At 33.2% G+C, this 24883-nt stretch overlaps 1 protein-coding gene across 1 annotated transcript in view; it reads right to left on the reverse strand.

Moving 5' to 3' along the window:
- Positions 1–1631: 1631 nt before the first annotated feature.
- LOC139488933 (uncharacterized) overlaps positions 1632–24883 on the reverse strand; it is a 28067-nt gene continuing 4815 nt past the window's right edge. Inside the window, exons 3-10 of the mRNA XM_071274915.1 lie at positions 23180–23310; positions 20726–20894; positions 19746–19883; positions 16817–16972; positions 14309–14422; positions 12224–12256; positions 4272–4356; positions 1632–2025 (exon numbers count right to left, since the gene is read on the reverse strand). Coding sequence (XP_071131016.1) covers positions 1671–2025; positions 4272–4356; positions 12224–12256; positions 14309–14422; positions 16817–16972; positions 19746–19883; positions 20726–20894; positions 23180–23310 — 1181 coding nt within the window. The 3' untranslated portion in view covers positions 1632–1670. The remainder of the gene's footprint in view (positions 2026–4271; positions 4357–12223; positions 12257–14308; positions 14423–16816; positions 16973–19745; positions 19884–20725; positions 20895–23179; positions 23311–24883) is intronic.

Genomic DNA, 24883 nt, shown 5'->3' on the forward strand with positions numbered 1-24883 from the left:
AAACGACGTGGGAGACTGATCGGAACAGTTCAAACAATATATTCGTTTGAAGAACGTCATATAGAAATTACATCTTAATGCTATGTATATCATGTATATGGAATTTCAAAATAAGGTGTTTTTTTTTGTATTCAGAATCTGAATGGATATTCGAATGAAAGGATGTTAGGTGTCTTCAGCGTGATACGAAATATTTTGGTAATTTCGGAGGGGTAGTAATGAAATGAAAACAGAATACGTCAGCTTTATGACTGTGTTTCTTTATTTGTTCTAAAGTAATGTAATAGTTTGCCTTATGAGCCGTGTATCGATATTTATATAGTTTTCTCTCCAGTGATGTTGTTCAGGGAGACAGATATAAAATTCATGATCTTTGTCCCTCTGTTCATATGTTTTGTTTATCTATTATTTATATAGTTCTTATTTATTCTATAATCATTTGTTGGCATGGATGTAAATTCTCTGTTATCGCTTGTTACGCCTCATCAACACAATCTTAAGTTTAACCGACATGTTGAAATGCTAAAATAAGCACTGTATCTCATATGCATGTATTATCATTACATAAATCATTATCAATCAATTGTTTTCCCGAGTTTTCCGTCCATTAAATAAATGTTTCCCACGTATTACCCTAGTCTGTTGATATTTCTCTTGTGTCAGAATAACATCAGTCTTTGATGTTTTCATTTCGGATTTTAGCTCCTTTTATGGGGGGTTACTTTATGAATTTTATAGTGTGCTATGGTTTTAATGACCACAAGCATTACTATACTTTCAGACGAAAGTAGTTCTAGAGGTTTCAAGTCTTGTTAATCGATAAGGCCGATACTAATCTAGGGTCAGACAGGAATTTGCGGAACATGTTAAGTAGGGTGAACATCACCTTCACCAGACATGTAGCATCACCCCGACATGCAAGTTCACACTCAGTCAAAATGTCATATTTTGCCAAATTTATTTCAAAAAGGAAGCCCGGTGACTAATCGTGTACTATATACACTTATATTATTCGTTTGTGTATTTGGAGTGTAACAAGTACGACGCGTGATATAACTTAAATTGATGGTAAGTAAATGAATTTGCCGTAATTTAAGATACCAGACTTAACATTAAGCCATCTTTTCCAGGGCTTTCACATCAAGTTTATCTAAGGCTTAATGACAGTATTTACAGGAAATGATTGTAATAATTATATTTTTTGGAGTACAAGATATCTAACTGGGTTTGTTAAACTCTGGTGGAAGAAACATTCAAAAGTAATAACTTGACTTGTGGTTCTTGGTTTTAACAAAGATCGAGTGGGTTCGCTAGTTATAAAAGGCCGTATTGTGACCTATGGTTGCTTTAATGTACGTCATTTGGTCTTTGGGGGATAGTTAACTTATTCATGTTATTATCACGTCTTATTTTGTCATAGAAGTTTTGTACGCCGGTTGACCACATGAAACAAACCAAATATATTATCATTAATATGTGATTGTGTGTTTATAACTAGATAATCCGGGTACCTTTGATAACTAATTATACAATCTAAATCGTCAAAAACGGATATGACAACCCTTTAACATTCTTTAAATTCCTTCAAGCCTTTTCTCGAGGTAAAATATTTAGCAAATAAAATTCTAAAGACAATTGTTTAAAGTTCCTTTAATAATTATTCATCTTAATCACCGTGTGCTGACTATATTATATGTGTCTGATTCTGAACGTGTTTTGATTTCCCGGCCGTGTATCGTATCATACACTTCGACAGCACGCGAGGAGTCATAGAGATCCCCAATGTTTTCCTGATTCCTGTTATTTGTTATGCTAACGTCATATAAAACATCCACATTACCAAAAACGTCATACACAGGGCCTGAACTTTTTGTGGTAAACTTCTCGTGCGTATCACCTAAGTGGTTATAAACACCCTCTTCGGTGACGTTAACCAATGAATGTGTCTCTTTAGGAAAATTCGGCACAGTTGGTTCTGAATAGTACCCAGGTCGTTTCTGTAAAGTCTTTGATATCTTTGATTTGCTGAAAACAAAAGCAAATATACGATCGCTAATTTGTTTTAAAAAAAGTATTGAATTGTTTAGTCTTTAGTTTTCTGGATTGTGTTTTGTCTAGTGTGGTTTGCCTTGTCTTTTTTGTTGTTCTTTTTGCCATGGCGTTGTCAGTTTGTTTTTGACGTATGAGTTTGAATACATGTTCCTTTGGTTTCTCTTCTCTAAAAACTCATAAACCGAGATAAAATAACAATGTCATGGCAGAAATTAGAAAATGTTAAATCAGTTCACAAAGCACTAGATACATTTGTCTAAAACTAATGACTGAAAAATATTGAGGTTGGGGATGATATCAGGTACATTTAATATTAGAAGAAATGAATCATCAAGATATAAAATTGAAAGACTTATTTTCTTTATATCATTAAAAGAATAAGATAAGATTTCACATCGTAAACCGAATGCCACTGAATTTACATTTACCTGTTGGTTATAATATAAAACTGTTTATAGCTCAGCAATTTAAAAACAGGACACGTTCTTCCAAAAGTGTTTTAAAGTGTGTGCAATCGAAACTTTTGATTATCAAGGTCGTTTCTGCTTATATAATGTAAATGTTGGATTACTAGAAATACTTAGGTTCTTCTTCCGCCTTTTCTTTGAACTTTGTCAAAAAAAAGACTTGGTATGCTAGCCAATAAAACAACTATCCAGTAAGGAATACATGAAGTAGATATAAGATGTTACAGGCAAATGTACCGCCTTCAACAATGAGAGATACCGTATTGTTAGCTATAAAAGACCCGACAGGAAAATGTGAACTATTTAAATTAGAAAACTACCGGCCTTACTTATAGAAAAACATTTACCAAATAACAATGATAGACAAAGAAAATATCAACCACTAAACTAAAGGTTAATAAATTGGGAGTCATATACAAAATGTGGCGAAATTAAATCTTGAAGCCATATGTGTGAGCACTCAAACCTCTCCAAATTCGGGATAGTAGTGTAACAGGACGACATAAAAAGAAACTGTGAAAAGCAGTTTCAATTGGTTCAACCAAAAGGATCGGTACCAGACACAAAGCAACTAACAAAACGACCCAAGAGAGTACTTGCAGTTATTGAAAGCTAGTCCATAGCCAATCACAATAAATATTAAACCAATTATGTTCTCCAGACTAAATTATAAATCAGTACACATGCAAACGATTTACCATACATACGTCATAAGCAAAATCGAATGATCTCGTGAATCTTTAATGAGTATTTTTATTTAGCAATGTGCAAAATAAATAGATTGGAAGAATAAAATATCAGTCTACAATGCTCAAGGATATATTCTTTGTCTTAGAAAGAACTTGATAAAATAGTTTATTGACGTGGGTTGGATGTCCGAATGTCCAAATTTGGAGAATATTGAAGATCACATTTACACTGAAGATACAAGAACAGACATCAAATTAACACTTTCAACCTAAAAACACTAACATGAAATATCAAAAAGAAGATTTGGTATGATTTCCAAAAAGACAACTGTCGTCAAGAGACCAAAAAAGAGGAACGAACAGTACCAGAGGGACAGTCAAACTCATAGATTGAAAACAAACTGACAACGCCATGGCTAAAAATAAAGAGACAAACAGACAAACAACAGTACAGAAGACACAACATTGAAAACCAAAGCCTAAGCAACACGAACCCCATCAAAAACTGGGAGTGATCTCATGTGCTCCGAAAGGGTAAGCAGTTTCTGCTCCACATGAGGCATCCGTCGTGTTGCCTATGTTATTCAAATCCGGTTATTAGTCTAATTCGGTAGAATACATTCTCGAAAAGGGAAGGGTATTGTTGTTATGGCATAAGGACAATTGAAGAATTTAATTTCTTTTTATATTGTGATAGTAACAATATCAAAAGAAAGTCTTTTTTGAAATTTTTATAGATGATAATATGCACTTTACAAATTTAAACGAAATAGTTGATACTATTACATTATATACTCAATCCAAGATCTCAGATTCAGTTAAAAACCCACGAATCCTTTCTCGAACAGTCTATACAAATGATATCAGGGGATTCTCGAAATATTTACTTTTATGATGTATATCATGAAGATTAATGATCTTGATAATACTGATTGTTTTTATTTTGTTATGTTGTGTCAGATACTATACACATATGTAGTGTAATGGCATTATATTTGATTTGAATAAAATTGATATATAATATGACAAAATTTAAACCAAACATTCATAAATTGATACTTACTATCGCAATATGACTACTATAACGACTATTGCTAAAACAGCTAAAAATCCTACAATTCCACCAATTGACCCATACAAAATATCATCTGGAATACACAAAAGATTAATGTTATTAACTATTATTAATGATTAATGATAAACAAAATCCAAATAGAAACAGGAAGTATGTATCCGGGTAGTAAGGTCGTCATATCGAGGAGCGTTTAGTACAGTGATTTTGTCATAGTTTGGATAAGTTTGACATGGTTAATTTATGTTGCTTCCCTAAATTTTTGCCTCAGTTCTATTCACACGAGCTGATAAAAAGCAAATAAAATGCTTGAATCTGTATTGGAGGTCAAACGATCTATATTGGAATTGTTGTTTCACGAAATTAACGCAGAATAAGCAAGATATCGGAATTGCTATGGTTTGGTTAAGCGATTGACATGGTTCGGTTAAGAGTATAGAAATTCGTCATGGTTTTGGTCAAGATTGTCATGGTTTAGATCGAAATAAAAATATATGTGTTTCACTTTAATACTGAAAATTTGATTGATAGCGCCTGTTATTGAACGAAGTTACACTATATATTAACTGCCTGAGAAGAAAAAAAAGCCTGTTTAACCAAATATAGCGGGTGTAATCGTCAAAGCGTAAGTTAAACATGTCATGTTACTTTTCTTAAGTTTTCTACATTATCAATTTAAAAGTCACTGCTCTTTTAAATTACCTTTCGATATAATTTTACAAAAAAAAAAGACAAAGCGTTACTTATGTTTCACATATAATCTTTTCTCCATATATATTGACTCTATAATACCGGGGATATCATAAGCGGTATCACAAGAGGATTTGTTTTTGATCGGTTATTTATTTTTGTAAACTAAGAGGACAGATTATTCATTTTGTGCACTGTTGAAGCAAGATTTTTGATTTTCATTAAAGCAAGAGACTGATTATTCATTTTCACAACTATATTTATGATATTCAAAAACATACAATTTTTAGATGATTTGTTTATTATAAATAATACATGTATAGTCAAGTCATTATGTACCATTTAATCATAATTATTCATCATCCTTTGCAGAAATGAATCTTTTATATTCCCAACTGCATACATACATAGTATCAAAGTTTGGTTGTAACTTGACTCTATTAAAAATATTGGCTAACAAATTTTGCCGAGCGGAGCGAGGCAAACTTTTTTTTTTTGAAGGGTTTTGGAGCCACTGAAGGCCCAAGAAGCTATAGAACAAATGATGCAAAATCATGCTTTCTGGGTGTTCCAAAGACCCTTTAATAATCTGGAAATGCAAGTTTTGTTTTAATAATTTTTTGACAATATTTTGGTCTCGAAGCAAAATGTATAAATTCAGTGCAAGACTTAAGTTTCTAGGGACAATATCAAAAGACCAATGTGCATGATAAAGCAAAATTGGAATTCACATAGTTAAGTCTGTGGATGCTGTTTTTTGTAAACTCAAGATCAAGTTCATAACAAAATTACTAGATTACAAAGTGAATGCAACACTAACAGAATACAGAAGGGCAATCAATGAACAAAAGACAAAAAAAATCAGGGCTACGTATGAGGGAAATCAGAACTTACTTCTTGCAAGGCACTCGCTTTGAACACAATTAGATATGGAGAAAGACGTTTGGTTTTGAAATTTCCTACATGAGGCATTTGCCTCAATGAAGTTAAGGCCCTGTTAAAATAAATGTGAGGTAAGGTTTCCTGAGACAATATACCTCAAGTTCAATGAACCCAATTTTCAGACATTTCAAGTATATTTAAATAACATTTATGATGTTATTATTAAAAATTTGGGAAGTGTTTCCCGTCTTTTTTTGGGAAAAAGATGAACTTATGAAGAATCTGGTGCTATCTCATGCTTTCGATTAGACCGGCTGAGTTATTTATTTTCAATACATTGCAAGTCAGGTAATCTATTTTCAAACTACCACAGAACAAACCATTTATTTTTGTGATTATCAAGGCTGAGTTTTTTATTTTCAAAATCCTCTTGCCCGCCCCCTCCCCCGAATATCAAATGGTCGTCCCCTTAAACCGTGTACGACCCTAATTTTGACCTGGATAGACAAGAAATCATCGTTTGTAATAGGACAGAACGCATTATAAGATGGACGAAGATAAAACAGATGGTAAGTTCGTTGATATATATTACAAGTACACTTCATTTCAACTTCTTAGAACATTCAATGATATTTTTGTGCTATCTATATTTGCCGTTTATCATTTTTGCTTATTTGATTTTCAATTTACTAGGTAATATCAAATGTAAGATGACGTGGGTAATACATAAATGAGACAGCAAACCAACAACACAAACATGAATTCTTCAACAATAGGATGAATTAAATAGGCAAAACTCTATATCTGCTGGTTTCTATAAAATGGGTAAATAAATTGAACAGAGACAACCAGAGATCCGAAACCATCAAACTATTCTCAGTATAGCGTAAATATTGGCAGCAGAATTACATCCTGAAATTTAAAAGAAGCTATCTTAGAATCATGACTTTTTATCATTTGTTATTTGTTTAAAACTAGGTCCCACTAAATATCAGTACTTTATTTGTGTCTTTAGAGTTTCTGTTACTTGATTTTCTTGTTTAAACCCGATCTGGTGAGTTTACATGTGTTGCATGGTTAAGGCGAAGAGGAGGTTGGGGAGCCATCAAACATGTTTTACTACGCAGTATTGTGTATATACTGTCTCAAGTTAAGTGTCTGTAATGCCATGAATATCGTATGTGACTGTGTATCATATTTTGCTTTTTATTTTGGACAGAAATTAGGCTGATGATTTTCTAATTGGAATTCTATACATTGAATTTTGTCGCAGCCTTTTATATCTTGCTAAGAAATATGGTTTTGCTCATTGTTGAATGTTGAAGGCCTTTTGATGACAAAAAGCTGCTAACATCTACGTCATTTGATCTCAGGTGGATAGTTATCTCATTGGCAATCATATGCATCTACTTATATAAACATATTACTACATTGTATGTGCGTTTTTATGTCCTTTTGTGTTTCAAATGGAACGATTTTTGTTAATTTTGATAGTAACTCTTCATTATACAAGACAAGAATTACATAACTGAACCATGTCGAACATAAACTTAACCATGACATGAATGAACCAAACCATGACACAGATATTTCAGTAATTTTGAATTGGTTGTAAAAGTAGGTATTTTTCAGAATAATTGACCACAGTGTTATATCACGAAGATATATGTGATGTAACAGTCTGTAAGAAAATAACGTTTTTTATGCATAATAAACCAATTAGCAACTTTTAAATTTTGACATACGCAAGCTTTGTTCTGTGTTAAATCATTAACCATATGATAAAACTTGTGATGTACTAACATATTTACTTTATACAAAAGTACTTTCCAGCTTGAATTAATGATCAGAAGCTCCGTTTACAAAATATCCCAATGTTTACATTTTTGCATTGATTGTCATCAAAAAGACTTAACACCGTCATGTCAAACTTATCCAAACTATGACAAAATCACTGTACTAAACGCTCCTCGATATGACGACCTTACTACCCGTGTGTATGAGACTCCTTGAAATGAAAGATGGTGACATTTCTGCTGCTTGTTAGTTGGAAATGCATTTCACTACAAAATATATCTATTTGGGTGCGAATATGTTTTTGTTAAATATATGAAACAAGCATATATCAGAATATTACAACAGGTATTCGTGTGTCGAAAAAATGGACGGGCTTCATTCATTTTACAATATCAAAGTTATGAACTTTTTATAACGCAATTAGTCAAAATGTGGAATTTATACTCTCAATTATATTGATCATGTTACCATTGTTCTTTAGCAACCATTACACATTTTGCCTCTTGTTATGCATGTAAATGTGTCTCAAGCGTCTCAAAGCAAAACAAATTATATTGTATATTAACTAGAGGCTCTCAAGAGCCTGTATCGCTCACCTGATTCTACTTGGGTTTTTGAAATCATATGAAACAAGAATGTGTCCTCAGTACACGAATGCCCCACTCGCACTATCATTTTCTATGTTCAGTGGACCGTGAAATTGGGGTAAAATCTCTAATTTGGTATTAAAATTAGAACGATCATATCATAGGGAACTTCATCAAAAACTACCTCGAACTAAAACTTTAACCTGAAGCGGGACAGACGGACGAACGAACGAAGGAACGAACGGACGAAGGAACGAACGGACGAACTAACGGACGCACAGACCAGAAAACATAATGCCCCTCTACTATCGTAGGTGGGGCATAAAAATATAAAATTTGGCTAAAAGTGACAACACAACCTCATTGATCAGGAAAGGAACATGTTTAATTTCATTCAAAAGTCCCCCACTGGCGGCCATATTGGATGGCGGATCGGCTACGAAGTAACAACACTTGGTCAGCACCTCATAAGGAACATTCATGCCATGTTTGGTTTTATTCCATTCAGTGGTTCTCTAAAAGAAGTCATTTATATGCATTTCCCATAGGGTTCTATGTTAAACTAAGTCCCCTGCTGGTGGCCATCTTGGATGATGGATCTGCTACAAAGTAACAACACTTGGTCAGCACCTCATAAGGAACATTCATGCAATGTTTAGTTTTATTCCATTCAGTGCTTCTCTAAAAGAAGTCATTTGTATGCATTTCCCATAGGGTCCTATGTTAAACTAAGTCCCATGCTGGCGGCCATCTTGGATGATGGATGGGCTACAAAGAAACAACACATGGTCAGCACGGCATAAGGAACATTCATGCAATGTTTGGTTTCATTCCATTCAGTTGTTCTCTAAAAGAAGTCATTTGTATGCATTTCCCATAGGGTCCTATGTTAAACTAAGTCCCATGCTGGCGGCCATCTTGGATAATGGATCGGCTACAAAGTAACAACACTTGGTCAGCACCACATTAGGAACATTCATGCCATGTTTGATTTCATTCCATTCAGTGGTTCTCTAAAAGAAGTCATTTGTATGCATTTCCCATAGGGTCCTATGTTAAACTAAGTCCCATGCTGGCGGCCATCTTGGATGATGGATGGGCTACAAAGTAACAACACTTGGTCAGCACCACATTAGGAACATTCATGCCATGTTTGATTTCATTCCATTCAGTGGTTCTCTAAAAGAAGTCATTTGTATGCATTTCCCATAGGGTCCTATGTTAAACTAAGTCCCATGCTGGCGGCCATCTTGGATGATGGATGGGCTACAAAGAAACAACACATGGTCAGCACGGCATAAGGAACATTCATGCAATGTTTGGTTTCATTCCATTCAGTTGTTCTCTAAAAGAAGTTATTTGTATGCATTTCCCATAGGGTCCTATGTTAAACTAAGTCCCCCGCTGGCGTCCATCTTGGATATTGGATCGGCTACAAAGTAACAACACTTGGTCAGCACCACATTAGGAACATTCATGCCATGTTGATTTCATTCCATTCAGTGGTTCTCTAAAAGAAGTCATTTGTATGCATTTCCCATAGGGTCCTATGTTAAACTAAGTCCCATGCTGGCGGCCATCTTGGATAATGGATCGGCTACAAAGTAACAACACTTGGTCAGCACCACATTAGGAACATTCATGCCATGTTTGATTTCATTCCATTCAGTGGTTCTCTAAAAGAAGTCATTTGTATGCATTTCCCATAGGGTCCTATGTTAAACTAAGTCCCATGCTGGCGGCCATCTTGGATAATGGATCGGCTACAAAGTAACAACACTTGGTCAGCACCACATTAGGAACATTCATGCCATGTTTGATTTCATTCCATTCAGTGGTTCTCTAAAAGAAGTCATTTGTATGCATTTCCCATAGGGTCCTATGTTAAACTAAGTCCCATGCTGGCGGCCATCTTGGATGATGGATGGGCTACAAAGTAACAACACTTGGTCAGCACCACATTAGGAACATTCATGCCATGTTTGATTTCATTCCATTCAGTGGTTCTCTAAAAGAAGTCATTTGTATGCATTTCCCATAGGGTCCTATGTTAAACTAAGTCCCATGCTGGCGGCCATCTTGGATGATGGATGGGCTACAAAGAAACAACACATGGTCAGCACGGCATAAGGAACATTCATGCAATGTTTGGTTTCATTCCATTCAGTTGTTCTCTAAAAGAAGTTATTTGTATGCATTTCCCATAGGGTCCTATGTTAAACTAAGTCCCCCGCTGGCGTCCATCTTGGATATTGGATCGGCTACAAAGTAACAACACTTGGTCAGCACCACATTAGGAACATTCATGCCATGTTGATTTCATTCCATTCAGTGGTTCTCTAAAAGAAGTCATTTGTATGCATTTCCCATAGGGTCCTATGTTAAACTAAGTCCCCTGCTGGCGGCCATCTTGGATGATGGATTGGCTACAAAGTAACAACACTTGGTCAGCACTCCATAAGGAACATTCATGCTATGTTTGGTTTCATTCCATTTAGTGGTTCTCTAGAAGAAGTCATTTGTATGCATTTCCCTTTGGGTCCTATGTTAAACTAAGTCCCCCGCTGGCGGCCATCTTGGATGATGGATCGGCTACAAAGTAACAACACTTGGTCAGCACTCCATAAGGAACATTCATGCTATGTTTGGTTTCATTCCATTTAGTGGTTCTCTAGAAGAAGTCATTTGTATGCATTTCCCATAGGGTCCTATGTTAAACTAAGTCCCCCGCTGGCGGCCATCTTGGATGATGGATCGGCTACAAAGTAACAACACTTGGTCAGCACCCCATAAGGAACATTCATGCTATGTTTGGTTTTATTCCATTCAGTGGTTCTCTAAAAGAAGTCATTTGTATGCATTTCCCATAGGGTCCTATGTTAAACTAAGTTCCCGGCTGGCGGCCATCTTGGATGATGGATCGGCAACAAAGTAACAACACTTGGTCAGCACCTCATAAGGAACATTCATGCCATGTTTGGTTTCATTCCATTCAGTGGTTCTCTAGAGGAAGTCATTTGTATGCATTTCCCATAGGGTCCTATGTTAAACTAAGTCCCCCGCTGGCGGCCATCTTGGATGATGGATCGGCAATAAAGTAACAACACTTGGTCAGCACCTCATAAGGAACATTCATGCCATGTTTGGTTTCATTCAATTCAGTGGTTCTCTAAAAGAAGTCATTTGTATGCATTTCCCATAGGGTCCTATGTTAAACTAAGTCCCCTGCTGGCGGCCATCTTGGATGATGGATCGGCTACAAAGTAACAACACTTGGTCAGCACCTCATAAGGAACATTCATGCTATGTTTGGTTTTATTCCATTCAGTGGTTCTCTAAAAGAAGTCATTTGTATGCATTTCCCATAGGGTCCTATGTTAAACTAAGTCCCCGGCTAGCAGCCATCTTGGATGATGGATCGGCAACAAAGTAACAACACTTGGTCAGTACCTCATAAGGAACATTCATGCCATGTTTGGTTTCATTCCATTCAGTGGTTCTCTAAAAGAAGTCATTTGTATGCATTTCCCATAGGGTCCTATGTTAAACTAAGTCCCCCGCTGGCGGCCATCTTGGATTATGGATCGGCTACAAAGTAACAACACTTGGTCAGCACCTCATAAGGAACATTCATGCCATGTTTGGTTCCATTCCATTCAGTGGTTCTCTAGAAGAAGTTCAAAATGTAAATTGTTAACGACGACGACGACGGACGACGACGGACGACGGACGACGACGACGGACGACGGACGCCAAGTGGTGAGAAAAGCTCACTTGGCCCTTCGGGCCAGGTGAGCTAAAAATGAAATAAGATAATAAGTGAGGTTTACACAAATTTTATGGATTCAATATTTTTCCATATATCTTTTATTTTATTTGTATATACAGAGTGTCGTAAATCGATTGCAATACCTTAAATCACTATCTAAATTATTTGTTGATGGAAAATAGCAATCATTACAGTAACTGTGTTTATTCAATACTTACATGTGCGTGTATTGCTAGCTTCGTCTTTTAGCACTACAAATATGTAATATTATAATTGCTTTTAAGGATAATGATGATATGTAGTACACTATATAAACTATAGTGTCAATAAAGTGTCTTTTAATTTCTCTTTGAATGTAATACCGCATAGTCAGCTATAAAAGGAATGATAATGTAAAACAACAGACCACTTTCGAGTTTGTCCGTCACCAGAAAAAAAACTTGTCAATTATGCGCTTTTATGACGTCATTTACCAAATAGAGGGGATCGTCTGCATCCCTACACTCTTAACGTGCATCAAGCGTCTTAGTGATCGTCATTGTGCAGGATTAACTAGAAATAATATTTGATCTGTAGGTCCTAAATCACAATTCCATAATGACAGCAGTGCTGAAAGACAATTATGAGAATTGAATTTGCCGAATAATTCGTGCAATATAGCTGTATAGTTTCCAACCATTCGCTCAACCTTGGAACGGAAGTGACGACGCCCCTAAAAGCACGAATAATGTTCATTAAAACCCAAGTTTTTGACGGAAATGCATCGAACTCGAATGTTGTCTATTGAGTTTAGCTTTTTCAGGAACAATGTGAGACCAAAATGGCAAACAAATTAACAACTATAGGTCACCGTACGGCTTCAACAATGAGCAAAGCCAATACCGCAATGTCAGCTATATAAGTCTTTTTATTTTGTTCATATATTGATGCCAATATAATGAAATTGTATACGACAAGCAATTTCGAATATTATACAATATGTGTCTTCTGTACAATTAGACCTTATAATTCGAAAATAACGCAAACCGACGAAAAAAATAATAAAAATGGAGATTTTTTTCATACACATACTTAAAAAAATGCATGTACATTTTTTTGTACCATATATTGGATAGATCAATATACTGTTCCGACCGATAAGAACTTGTTAATATAATATAATATTTTGCATATAGAGACGTGAGTTTTATTAAACTACATAAAATTATCATCTTTCGATTCCATTTCATGATGTCTTATAAGATAGACTTGTACAGCTTTTACTTCAGATTTTTCTAAATTTGCAATTATTAATATCATGTTTGTACATTCGCCAAAAATCTCGATAAATAAGAAAATTAGTTATGACTGCAAATGAGACATCTTAAATAAAGGTAACAGTAGTATATCGGTGTTCGAAATTCGAAAATCGATTGACAGAAAACAAATCCGGACTACCAACCAAAAAAGAGAAAAATAAAGGAACAACAGGAACACCAAAGTGCAACAAAAAAAAACACTAACACAAATAAAAACGAACAATTGGATAACAACTGCCGCATTCGAGACTTGGTACTGGACATTTCAAGAAAAAAATATTGGTTGAACTTGGTTTAATGGCATGCAAAACATCCCGTGTTACACATTTTATAACAATGTTTAAAAAATATCGCTTGAACACAACGTGACATGAATACAGCACAAGCATATGCAAGACCATTCAGATCAGCGAAACGCACAAACAAACATTATTAGTCGATACTTCATGCAAACCATAGTACAACAACGAACATATCCAATCAACGAAAAACAACACAGTCTATCAAATTCAGTATAGCAGTCGAGAATATAACAAAGACAGTAATATGAGGCAATTTTCTAAGTATTTGGACTAAAAACGATACGACACAACACATAATTTGACAGAGAGGGGGATAATTGTTTTACTATTTTAACAACGGGTTGTTTGATTCGTCTGAAAATTTCAGGGCAGATAGATCTTGACCTGATAAACAATTTTACCCATGTCAGATTTGCTCTAAATGCTTTGGTTTTTGAGTTATAAGCCAAAAACTGCATTTAACTCCTATGTTCTATTTTTAGCCATGGCGGCCATCTTGGTTGGTTGGCCGGGTCACCGGACACATTTTTCAAACTAGATACCCCAATGAAAATAAACTGGCCACGCCATGGCTACAAGGGAAAACAATCTGACAATTTGAGTACGGTAGAAGTCTACGAAAGATACACAACCGAAGCCCGAATAAAAAGTTGATAAATGTATGTATTTCGATTGTCTCATAAGTTTAACAAGATAATCTTACCACATATAGGTTGTAGTTTTTCACTACAATCCCCAGCTTTTAATCTATATTGTATCTTTGTAGTTCCCCATACCTCTACTCTTAAACAAAGTTCGGGATTGGACAATTCGTTAACTGAAAAATAAGCTAAATATATATACTAGTATCTTTAATTTTGATATCAGTTACTGAAGTCCAGTACCTAACCTACAAACAAAACCATACCAATTATATGTGGTCGTATTCTATTCTATACTGCAGTGACATTAGACATTGTTAGAAAGCTTGAGATTTTGAGCACCGATAAATTCAGACTTTCAACTTTATAGAAGACATACAAAAAAACATACATATATGCAGATGATTAATTTACACTGTTAAACTTAATAAGAAAGTGTGAATGTCTTTACAATTTGAGATAAATTTTTCTTTCCCTTTTATTTTTAAAAAAAATTTTGTCGACAATTTGTATTTGGACAATGTAATGTATCAGTCATGGGAATCACTCAAAATACACAAATTGTTTTAATTTTTATCTGGTAGAGTAAATATGTTATTGAATATCATATTGACAATTGAAAAATGTTTGCAGTATATTAATATATATCTGATCAACTCTCTATAATTCGTCTAGAATCAAGGTGTTTTTGTATTGCCATATTACAGTGTGATTTAACATCTTCTTAGGTTTACATGCCTTATTTTGATTGCTGCGTATTGGTCGGCCTTTTATGGTGAAATTTCTCGTGTATTATATCAATTTTATCTTTTTACTCTTTACATAGAAGAGTTTAGTATTTTTCTTTCGTTTTTTTAATGGTCGAAGAACCTATTGTTTTCTCTCTGTTGAATTTTTGATTTAAAACTGTTGTCATTAATAGGTACTTATGAAAGTATAGATTTATTATCCACCTATCATTAGTGAAAAGGATGTCTAGAGGGTTAAGTGTATGTCATGAGATTTTGGATGCACCAGTTACCAACTTTGAATCTGATGGATTTAATGAGAGAAGCGAAAAACGATTTAAAAAAACAAATCAAAACAGTAATCTTGATATTCATACAATTTATAGAACATCAATAAATATGTTAAACTGTCCCTCAATCTTGCGTAGTTAAAGCTATTAAAATATATAATTAGTTTTGTATAGAACATCAATTGATATGTTAAACTCTTACCCAAACTTTGTGTAGTTTAAGCTACAAAAACGGTTGTTGTTATGCATCCGATTTCATCTTGACAGATGCACACGCCTCATGAATCTAGTTTGTCCAGCGAAATATTGCGTATTTCTAATTAGAAATTTATAGAACGTTTTTTTATGAATCAATCAGCTTGTTTAGGTGAAATATAAGTATAACTTTCCCGATATCGATTTTTTTTATACTTTGCTAAAATGAAGATGTTGGTATGCTCTTTCCAAAAATATAAAAAAAAAAGGATGGGTCACCGTGCTATTTTTCAAGCTATGAGTCGTTGAAAATTGCCTAAATTTGCTTAGAATGGTCATGCAAATACACATTTTTGTGCATAACAAGAAATCTATGATATAGAATTTTGAAATGAATTGTGAGAAGACCGGTTTTATAATATGTTTTTAGAAAATAAAAAGCAAAATATGGTGTTACCGAAAATGTTATCTTGCTACAAATGAAAATAAAAAAATTCCCTATCAATCCAGTTTTTGACTTAAAGAGTTATTTCCCCTTAAATAGCTTCGTTGAAAAAAATATTCTAAAACATAAATGTTGGTATTTGTTTAAATATTTTGGATAATACGATAAATCAGCAAGTTTTCTTCATGTAAATAAACAGTTTAACCAATAAAATTGCATTCGGTCTGCAAATTTGCAGATTTTGGCAGATAACTAGACTTATTGTGTACTGCGATAGTACAATCCAAGATGGCGGTATACCATGAATTTACCTTAAGTTATATTCAAAGACATTTATATAATTTCAATTCAGTAACTCTATCAGTTTATTTTCACAAGTAGAACCACGCCTAAAAAGATTGAATGCTATTCTTAGAAACACAATATATAAACATGTATATATATATTTGATTATCAATTTGAAAGTGGTAGGTGTTAGGATAGTAAATGTATAATTAATTTGTAACAAAGACAGACGAGTTCACATATAAAATTTCAATAATATAAATTCGAACAGTCTTTTAACTTTTCCGACATCCACTCAATTCAAAAGCAAATAATGACATGAATGATGGGAAATGATTTCATCAATTTCAATAATGTCATTATTGTACGCAGGGCCGAATATCTTTTATAAATGACAACACAATGGAAAAGTTTCACACTAATGAATGAGATCTGGTGACGTCTTGTTGCAGACAAAATATATAATTGTGTAAGAACTCAAACATTGTTCTTAAAAAAACTAAATGAGCAGTACATGTTAGGTTTACATGAGTTCCTTTCAAATAAAATGAAAACAGAGTTTAATAAACATATTCTAATAGTGACGGTCAATTAGTTGACACATGTCTCAAATTTATTCATACTCACAATTTCCCCATGTAATAACCTCTGCGGAATGCTTCCCATTCCAAACACTATCGTTCGTACAAGTATGTGTTCCTATGGTTGATGAAAGAACTCTATCTTCATTTATACACGCCATCTGGGAATCGAACCAAGAATACTCAGAGCCAATACACGATTCTAAAATTGATAACATTGGACAATAAAATAGACAACGCCATTGTTTAAAAGAAAATAAGTCAAAACAACAACATAAACAAATCACTACATGGAAAACTGTTAACTGAGAAACACTAACCCCAACAAAACGTGGAAATGGAAGCAAGTGCTCATAAAGCGAGAGTAGTTCCTATGCGTCTGGTTTCATCCGTGATTTTACTCATATCATGCGACTTAGTCGCATTTGGCAATAACATAATCGATGAAGAGAAAAAAAGGATATGAATATAAAATGTGAAATCATTAAAAATACTGAACTACGAGGAAAATTTAAAAACGGAAAGGAACCTAATCAAATAGCAAAATCAAAAGGTCATACGCATTAAACGAATGGATAACTACTGTCATATTCCTGACATGATACAGGCATTTTCGTATGTAGAAACTGGTGGATTGAACTTGGTTTTAAAGGTAGATGAACCTCTGAATTGTATGACTGACGCATCAAATTTCATTATATTGACAAAGATGCGAGAACAAAACAAGCATACAAAAAATGCTAAAACATCAAAAATAAGGGTACAACGGTCAACATTGTGGTATAATCTTAATCACAATAAAAACAAACGGATATTTAAGAAAGAACCACAAACAAAATAGCATAACATAACTGTATATTTCACATCCATTGGATAAACGTTTTTTGTTAAAGGGAAACGTCCAGGTTTATATCTGTTCTTTTGTATATCCGAGGTAGATTGAGGAAGCAGACTTTGGAACTCTGTATAGTATACGAATATAAAGTGCTGCTACCACATAATATAATTGTTTTGTAAAGGATATGTTTACCAGTGCAATATACAAATTATATTCTACGATGGATTATATTCGCCACTAATTAATTACTGTAAAGCACAATTTAAAACATATGTTTGTCAGTTAAGCTGTCAGTAATTAGAAGCATAACAAGTTTATGCATAGCAATATGATATATGTTTCTTACGTTCTGTATGTAATGTATTACAAAGTTGTCTTTTTGTTATTATTAGGTGCTCATACATATTTGTCTTTAACAGAGACTGAAAAGTGTTCATACTGTTCTTGAATTTGAATAAACCAATTTCACTGTAATATACATTTCTCTCATCCTAATTTTTTTCCTAACCTGTTGGTTTTTGGTATTAGATCAACCTGTGGTTCGTTTAATTTGTACTGATTTATACATTGGTAAAAATTAAACTAATATGTCCCTGTCCTCTTTTGACTTTCTATTCCGATGCCACAAAAAGATGACCACATCTAATGACATAACGAAGAAAGAACATATTCTTTGGCAGATCAATGAAGAAGGACTCATTTGTTTAGATTTCGTCTGACCATCAGCAGATCAGTTTCTTCCACCAAATATCGTCAAATACGATATCTCCTCACTATCGACAGTAAAAATTTTAATATTTGAAACACTCGGCTAGTCTTGCATAGTTTGGTTTTGAAAACTTTACGTCTCGCGTAGAAATAAAACAACCAAAAATATTAAAAAAACACTTCACTATATACATAGTTTCTCATCTAATCGTACATGATTACCTGAATAAAGTTCCCTTCTAAAATATTAGTTAGTTGAAAACTTATATATATATTTATATATATATATATATATATTGATTAGTCAAAAACAAGAACCAACCACACCGCGTATACTATGACATTTATAAAGTGTTGTTTAATTTTTTTCGGAAAAGAACAAATTATCATAAAACAAATAATAAAAAAAAACAAACAGTTTTTGTGTTTGTATTTCATCAATTACATTGTTCAACTTAGTTCAACATAGAACACTGAATAACAGAGATTTGCAAATACTCAGGATCCGGTAAAAATTGCATCGTAACCAAAAAAACGTAATTTGCTTCTAAAAAAATAAATTTCATTTAGATGATTTCGTATTATTATGTGGAAACATTTTTTAGCAGTTTCTTGCATTTGCACAGAATTCTTCTCGGTATAGATTCTCCCTTCGTGTCTCGTTGGTTATGGGACGTTGTGTAAAAAATAGAAAATAGCATCATTATTGTTTCCCAAATTTTTTTTTTTTTTTTGATAACTGAAAGACTATGTGCAGTTAATATTTGAAATTTGAATTAAAATTAGTTCCTTCATTTTTAAAACGATGAGTCTAGAGCTTAACAAACTTTCGATTTCATAACAAACAAAATGTCTTCTCTTTTGAAAAATAATCAACCAGTCAGATAAATGAGATATAAGTAGCTGATGAGATAACAAGCTAACTTTGAGGGTGTGAGTTGGTGTCCTTCATTTCTGTTTTTTTAATATTGTATGCTTTTCCTGTACTAATATAAATCTTGCCTGTAATGCTCGATTCTTTATATTTCAGTCCTCCATTATTCACCTTTTTTTTTTGCCCAAATTGTTATATTCTTTATTTTTTAGCCCTTTACTCATTTTACACATTTTGCCCATCATTCCCTTTACTCTGTAATATCCATTCAGACTTCACCTATGTCGAATCTCCGTCAAATGATAACATTTCTAATTAAATAATTCGTTTATTTTAAAAAAAAAACGTTACCTGATGATGATGTTTCTTTGTTAAATTTAAAAATGACGGCAAAAACTAAACTTCTTTAAAAAAAAAACAACACTCAGGACCGAAATGGTTTTTTTTTATCAACAGAGGTTAAAATTTGCTGAAATGCATTCTAATAATAATATATGCGGATTTGTCATATTTCACAGGTAACCCCCGACTCATATCATGATTAAACTGACTCACCTGTTTCATTGATCGCGTTGATGTCTGCGCACACAGCCTTGTTCCTTTTATAGCAGAAATCATAAATGAGTTTTCCATTTCTAGTTGTACCACAAGTCCTTCCAATGTCATTTTTGAACTGGTCACTTGACTGGTCAGCTAAATAAAACAAACACTAACTAACGGTACTAGTACTGAAGCAGTCTCATCTAACAACAAAACAAATCTTTAAACTTTTAGGATAATCGCAAAAACTGATACTTTGCATGAGAGTTTCAAGGTAATGTTGGTATATGAACACTAAAAAATACATCTGTATCTATGATAATCTCCGCAACAGCGTTTGTGTTGCTTTGCTAAGTCTACGCATCGCAGCAGAAACGACGTACATGTAACCACTGTTTGAGGATTAGGATTACAATCAGTAAGAAGTGATTCGCTATCGAAATGATTTTAAAAAGATCGCCTATTAATTCATTCCCATATCAAAACTTAAATGTCGTAATGACCAGTCTTGATATTAAGTTCTTTACCAAACCTTATTAAATTGATGCGCACTTGTGATCAAGAACTTGTTGAATATGTTAATATTAAACAAAAACATGAAAATGTCAAGTTAGGTGAGAGTTCGCTAGTTTATTATACAGTTTAATGCAAATGCAATATGCCCACCGAGAAAAATGTAAGGAAAATGAATCTCTTTTGTTAATTCATGGTCAAGTCATTAAATTTTCCTATAATTAAGTATCATATTTTAATTCGTGATTAATTATTATTTTCGTACAGATACATGAGGGACAGTCAAACTCATAGATTGAAAATAAACCTGTAAATTATCCAAGTAACACTCCTTGTCACATCAGTTTATATGAACAGAATAGGGATTGCAAACGTCTCAAATGTAGGAAATATTTTACAGACAACCTGTTTAAAAAACATTTAAACGTTATCTTTCCACGGTTCACTCTCTTATAATCGAAGGACTGTTATCTTAAACTTACCCACTTGGATCATATATCCACTGAAAAAAGTAACGTTGCTTGTTCGTTTTCCTCCACAGAAGTCTTTTTTATTTCCAGGACACACATTTTTGCAATGTTTGACTGATAATCGCGAGCTTTTGTTAATCGTAGTATATTTCTCTTTTGGCACACACAGACAATCTACATTCTAAATAATAACATAAAAGTTAGTGTTCGCGACTGGAAATTCGGATGAACATGTACATGTATATTATACTTTGTACTTTTATAAATATTTCGATTTGAGCGTCACTGATGAGTCTTATGTAGACGAAACGCGCGTCTGGCGTACTAAATTATAATCCTGGTACTTTTGATAACTAAAACGTCAATTACACGTGCAAAGCTGAAATGGCGCGAAATCAATCACCAGGAAAAAAGTACGTCTGTTTTAAATTACAGGTAAAACTAAGGATTATATCAATGATGTTTGAATATTTTTTTTTTCCAGAAACAACAACAAAAAAATTAAAATAAAAGTGTTGCTAAACTTTTTTGCCTCAGTATATATATATATCGATGATGGAAGTTTTGAAATTCGCCAAACTGTAATCAGTCGATTGCTGCTGTTAAATAAAAAATGCTGGGTTTTTTTTGGCCTATTTACCAAATATTGAGAAAACAAATCGTGTTAAAGTGCTAAGTAACTTTTTCTGTGTTTAGTATTAATTAACTTATAAGTCAGGTCAAGTTAAAAAGGAAAATCGTGAATCGTGTATTTACTTTATTTTGCCCTTTTAACTTTATTGGATTCGGGCGTCACTGGTGAATCTTTTGTAGGCGTTATTACAAAATGTAATCCTGGTATCTATGACAAGTGTATTTTCATGTACTAAATTTGTTTAAGAACCTTTAATTTTTTGTTTATGTGGTCGTTAAACAATTTCCAGAGCAGTCTTAATTATTATAAGCCCTCCATATCAGCCACATTATTTGATTATGTTGGACGAACCTGCCTAGTATCGTATCATTTGCCTATACGTTAACGTCCTGAATACATAGGACAAGTTTGCTAATGACTCGTTTACTTCAACAACCTATGTTGCTGTTGATGACAATATCAAAGTTATAACATTATTAGCAAAATAATGTAACATAATTATGTGAATGAATATATATATATATTGATGGCGATCCGATGGATACATCTGTTGTAGGGTTGTCACTGACTCAGACGTACTTATAAATATAATTTTTTTCTGTGACTGTATCTTACATTCATTTGTAGGATCCTTTACTATAGATAATTTAGCTGATCTGTAACAATAACATCTTCATGCCTTATATATCATGTACTGCAGTACGCCGCTAGATTAAAACTGACGTGGAAAGGTAACACACGGCCAGCGAAAGCTCTTTTTATTGAGAGCCCAGGTGGTCGTGTGGTCTAGCGGGACGGCTGCAGTGCAGGCGATTTGGTGTCACGATATCACAGTAGCATGGGTTCGAATCCCGGCGAGGGAAGAACCAAAAATTTGAGAAAGCAAATTTACAGATCTAACATTGTTGGGTTGATGTTTAGACGAGTTGTATATACATATTATAAAAATATATGGACAATTTTGTTTTGTTTTAAGTTTTCTTAATTGTTTTTGAATAATTTCACACAATGTCATCAAAATCAAATTTCAAACCACTTATTCATTATTATGGGATGAAATTGTTGTTTCAGAATACACTAAAATGTTGTTACAACCTTCCAATTTTGAAATTGTGCTTATATATCATTTAGAAGGAAATCAAAATAGTTCTATTTGTTTGTCTCTTAATACATGTAATAATTTATCTTCATGTACAATTTTGATATCCCAACTTCTGGTAGTAGATATATAATACATAATTTCCAAATTATTATTTTTGGGGTTTTTTATTATCTGAATTTTCATTTTTATTGGATTGTCATTGTCGGACTTTTAATCTGTATTTAATTTTAAAAAGCTTAAACATAATTTTAAATTCTACAAATAGATACTGAAAGTTCAATTTAATTTCTGGATCCAACTGAATTCCAATTTAAAATGTAAAATATACAAAAAGTATGAAAAAAAAACATACTCTGATCGGAATACGCTTTTCGAAAACATCTGAATACGTTTAAGCTAGAGCATTCAGCTTACAAAGAGAACGACCAAGTTTTATCTTTATCGACGTATCCATATTAATATACATGTTACATCTTTTGGTATCTATTTTACAAAAATCGTTCATACAGTTACTTGGTAATATTTTTTTGAAAAATATCGATTTTAGTTGAAATGATAGGAAATTATTTTAGTGAGAACTCACTTTTGTCCCATGACTATATTAAGAACTAATAACTTTTAAAGTACAAGTTAGACATTTTATAATTGCCCTGGCATAGTTTGAGAAATTCATCTTTATATTTATAATTATTTATGCAGGTTGACATTCCATGCAGTTTCGTAGACTTACGTTCATAAATATGAAGCTTCCTTGAGTAAGAGAAGGACACCTATGGGAACATGAAAATACTGAGTTTTCAGACAAACTAAATTGTCCACGATCAATTTTGTTTACGGTAGCTGTTTGTATATAATAACAACCTAAAATAGAAATGAAACAAAACATAATTATACATGTAGCCTGTGAAATATCAGATAGAAATACCATGCACCTTAAAAGAGGGACGAAAGATACCAAAGGGACAGTCAAAGTCATAAATCTAAAACAAACTGACAACGCCATGGCTAAAAATGAAAAAGACAAACAGAAAAACAATAGTACACATGACACAACATAGAAAACTAAAGAATAAACAACACGAACCCCACCAAAAACTAGGGGTGATCTCAGTAAATATCTAATCTCATTTTATTTAGTTTCTTTTCGTTAAGACCTAATTGAAATATCAGACAATAACAATCAAAACCAAGGAGTAAACAAAGACTCAAAAAACCAAAGGACATTTACATCAACAGATATACATAATAAATGAGAAACAACACGAACTCCACTAAAACCCGGGAGTGAAATCAGGTGATCCGGAAGGGAAAACACTTCCTGCACCGTATACAGCACCATTATTATTAGCTATGTACATATATGTATGTTTAATTAGAATAAACCTTAAGATACAGGCTGTCTATTAGGTAATACTGAACCGTTACTTCTTGATGTCTTGTGGTTATTTTCGGTAGATATATTCCGTTGTTTTCTCATTGAATTTACCTTCTATCAATAATTACTCATTTAGTCTTTAGTTTTCGATGTTGTGTTTGTCTATATATTTTCTAGCCATGGCGTTGTCAGTTTATTTTTTATCTATGAGTTTGACTGTCTAATCGGTATCATTCGCCCCTCTTTTACAAAAAGTTAGTAGTCATTAAATACTACAATTTTTTTGTAGTTGAAACACATGAAATATTCGCTCATTTCTTTTTCTTTATATAGGATTTGATAGAAAAATCATTATCGTTTTTACAAAGAGAAATAATAATTTATGTTTAAAGATTTATATAGAATAGTATACTGTACACATTTGTATACTGCATTAGTAATAGTGTTCTTATAATTGAACAAGGGCGTCACACTAAAACCCCTGTAGAAGAAAGAATTTGTCCTTTGTGTCTCTTAGAAGTAGAAGATGAATTTCATTTCACTTTAAAATGTAAAAAACTAAATATAATTAGAGACCAACTGTTTTCCAAAATTAGTAAAATAGTTCCCTCTTTTTTAAATATGACTAATGAAGCAAGATTTACATTTTTGTATACGTGTGGTGAGACTATTATAATTAGAATTATTTTTAAATTTATAAGCGACATGTACATTTCTAGAAGTACAAAATAACTTTGTGGTACCACCTCCTCATATAATGTTTATGAATTTGGTATGCTATATATGTTGGCGTATAACCAATGTGTATTGTCTTGGTATCAATCCAGTAATTTTGGATTTTAAACCAATAAAAATTACTTACTTACTGCCGTCTGTAAATGCCAGTACTCTCAGATTTGTGTTTGGTTTCATTTTGGTTTTTTTGGGATGTACATTCACCTGGCCACGTCCACTCGGTATTTTTTTTTTTTTGTTAGATGTATCCATCTGATGAGTTAAGCCATTTTTATTTAATATGTATATTTTGTTCATGACATACATGTACTGTTACACCAATGT

The sequence above is a fragment of the Mytilus edulis genome, chromosome 9, assembly GCF_963676685.1.
Source record: "Mytilus edulis chromosome 9, xbMytEdul2.2, whole genome shotgun sequence".
In the NCBI taxonomy this organism is placed as follows: Eukaryota; Metazoa; Mollusca; class Bivalvia; order Mytilida; family Mytilidae; genus Mytilus; species Mytilus edulis.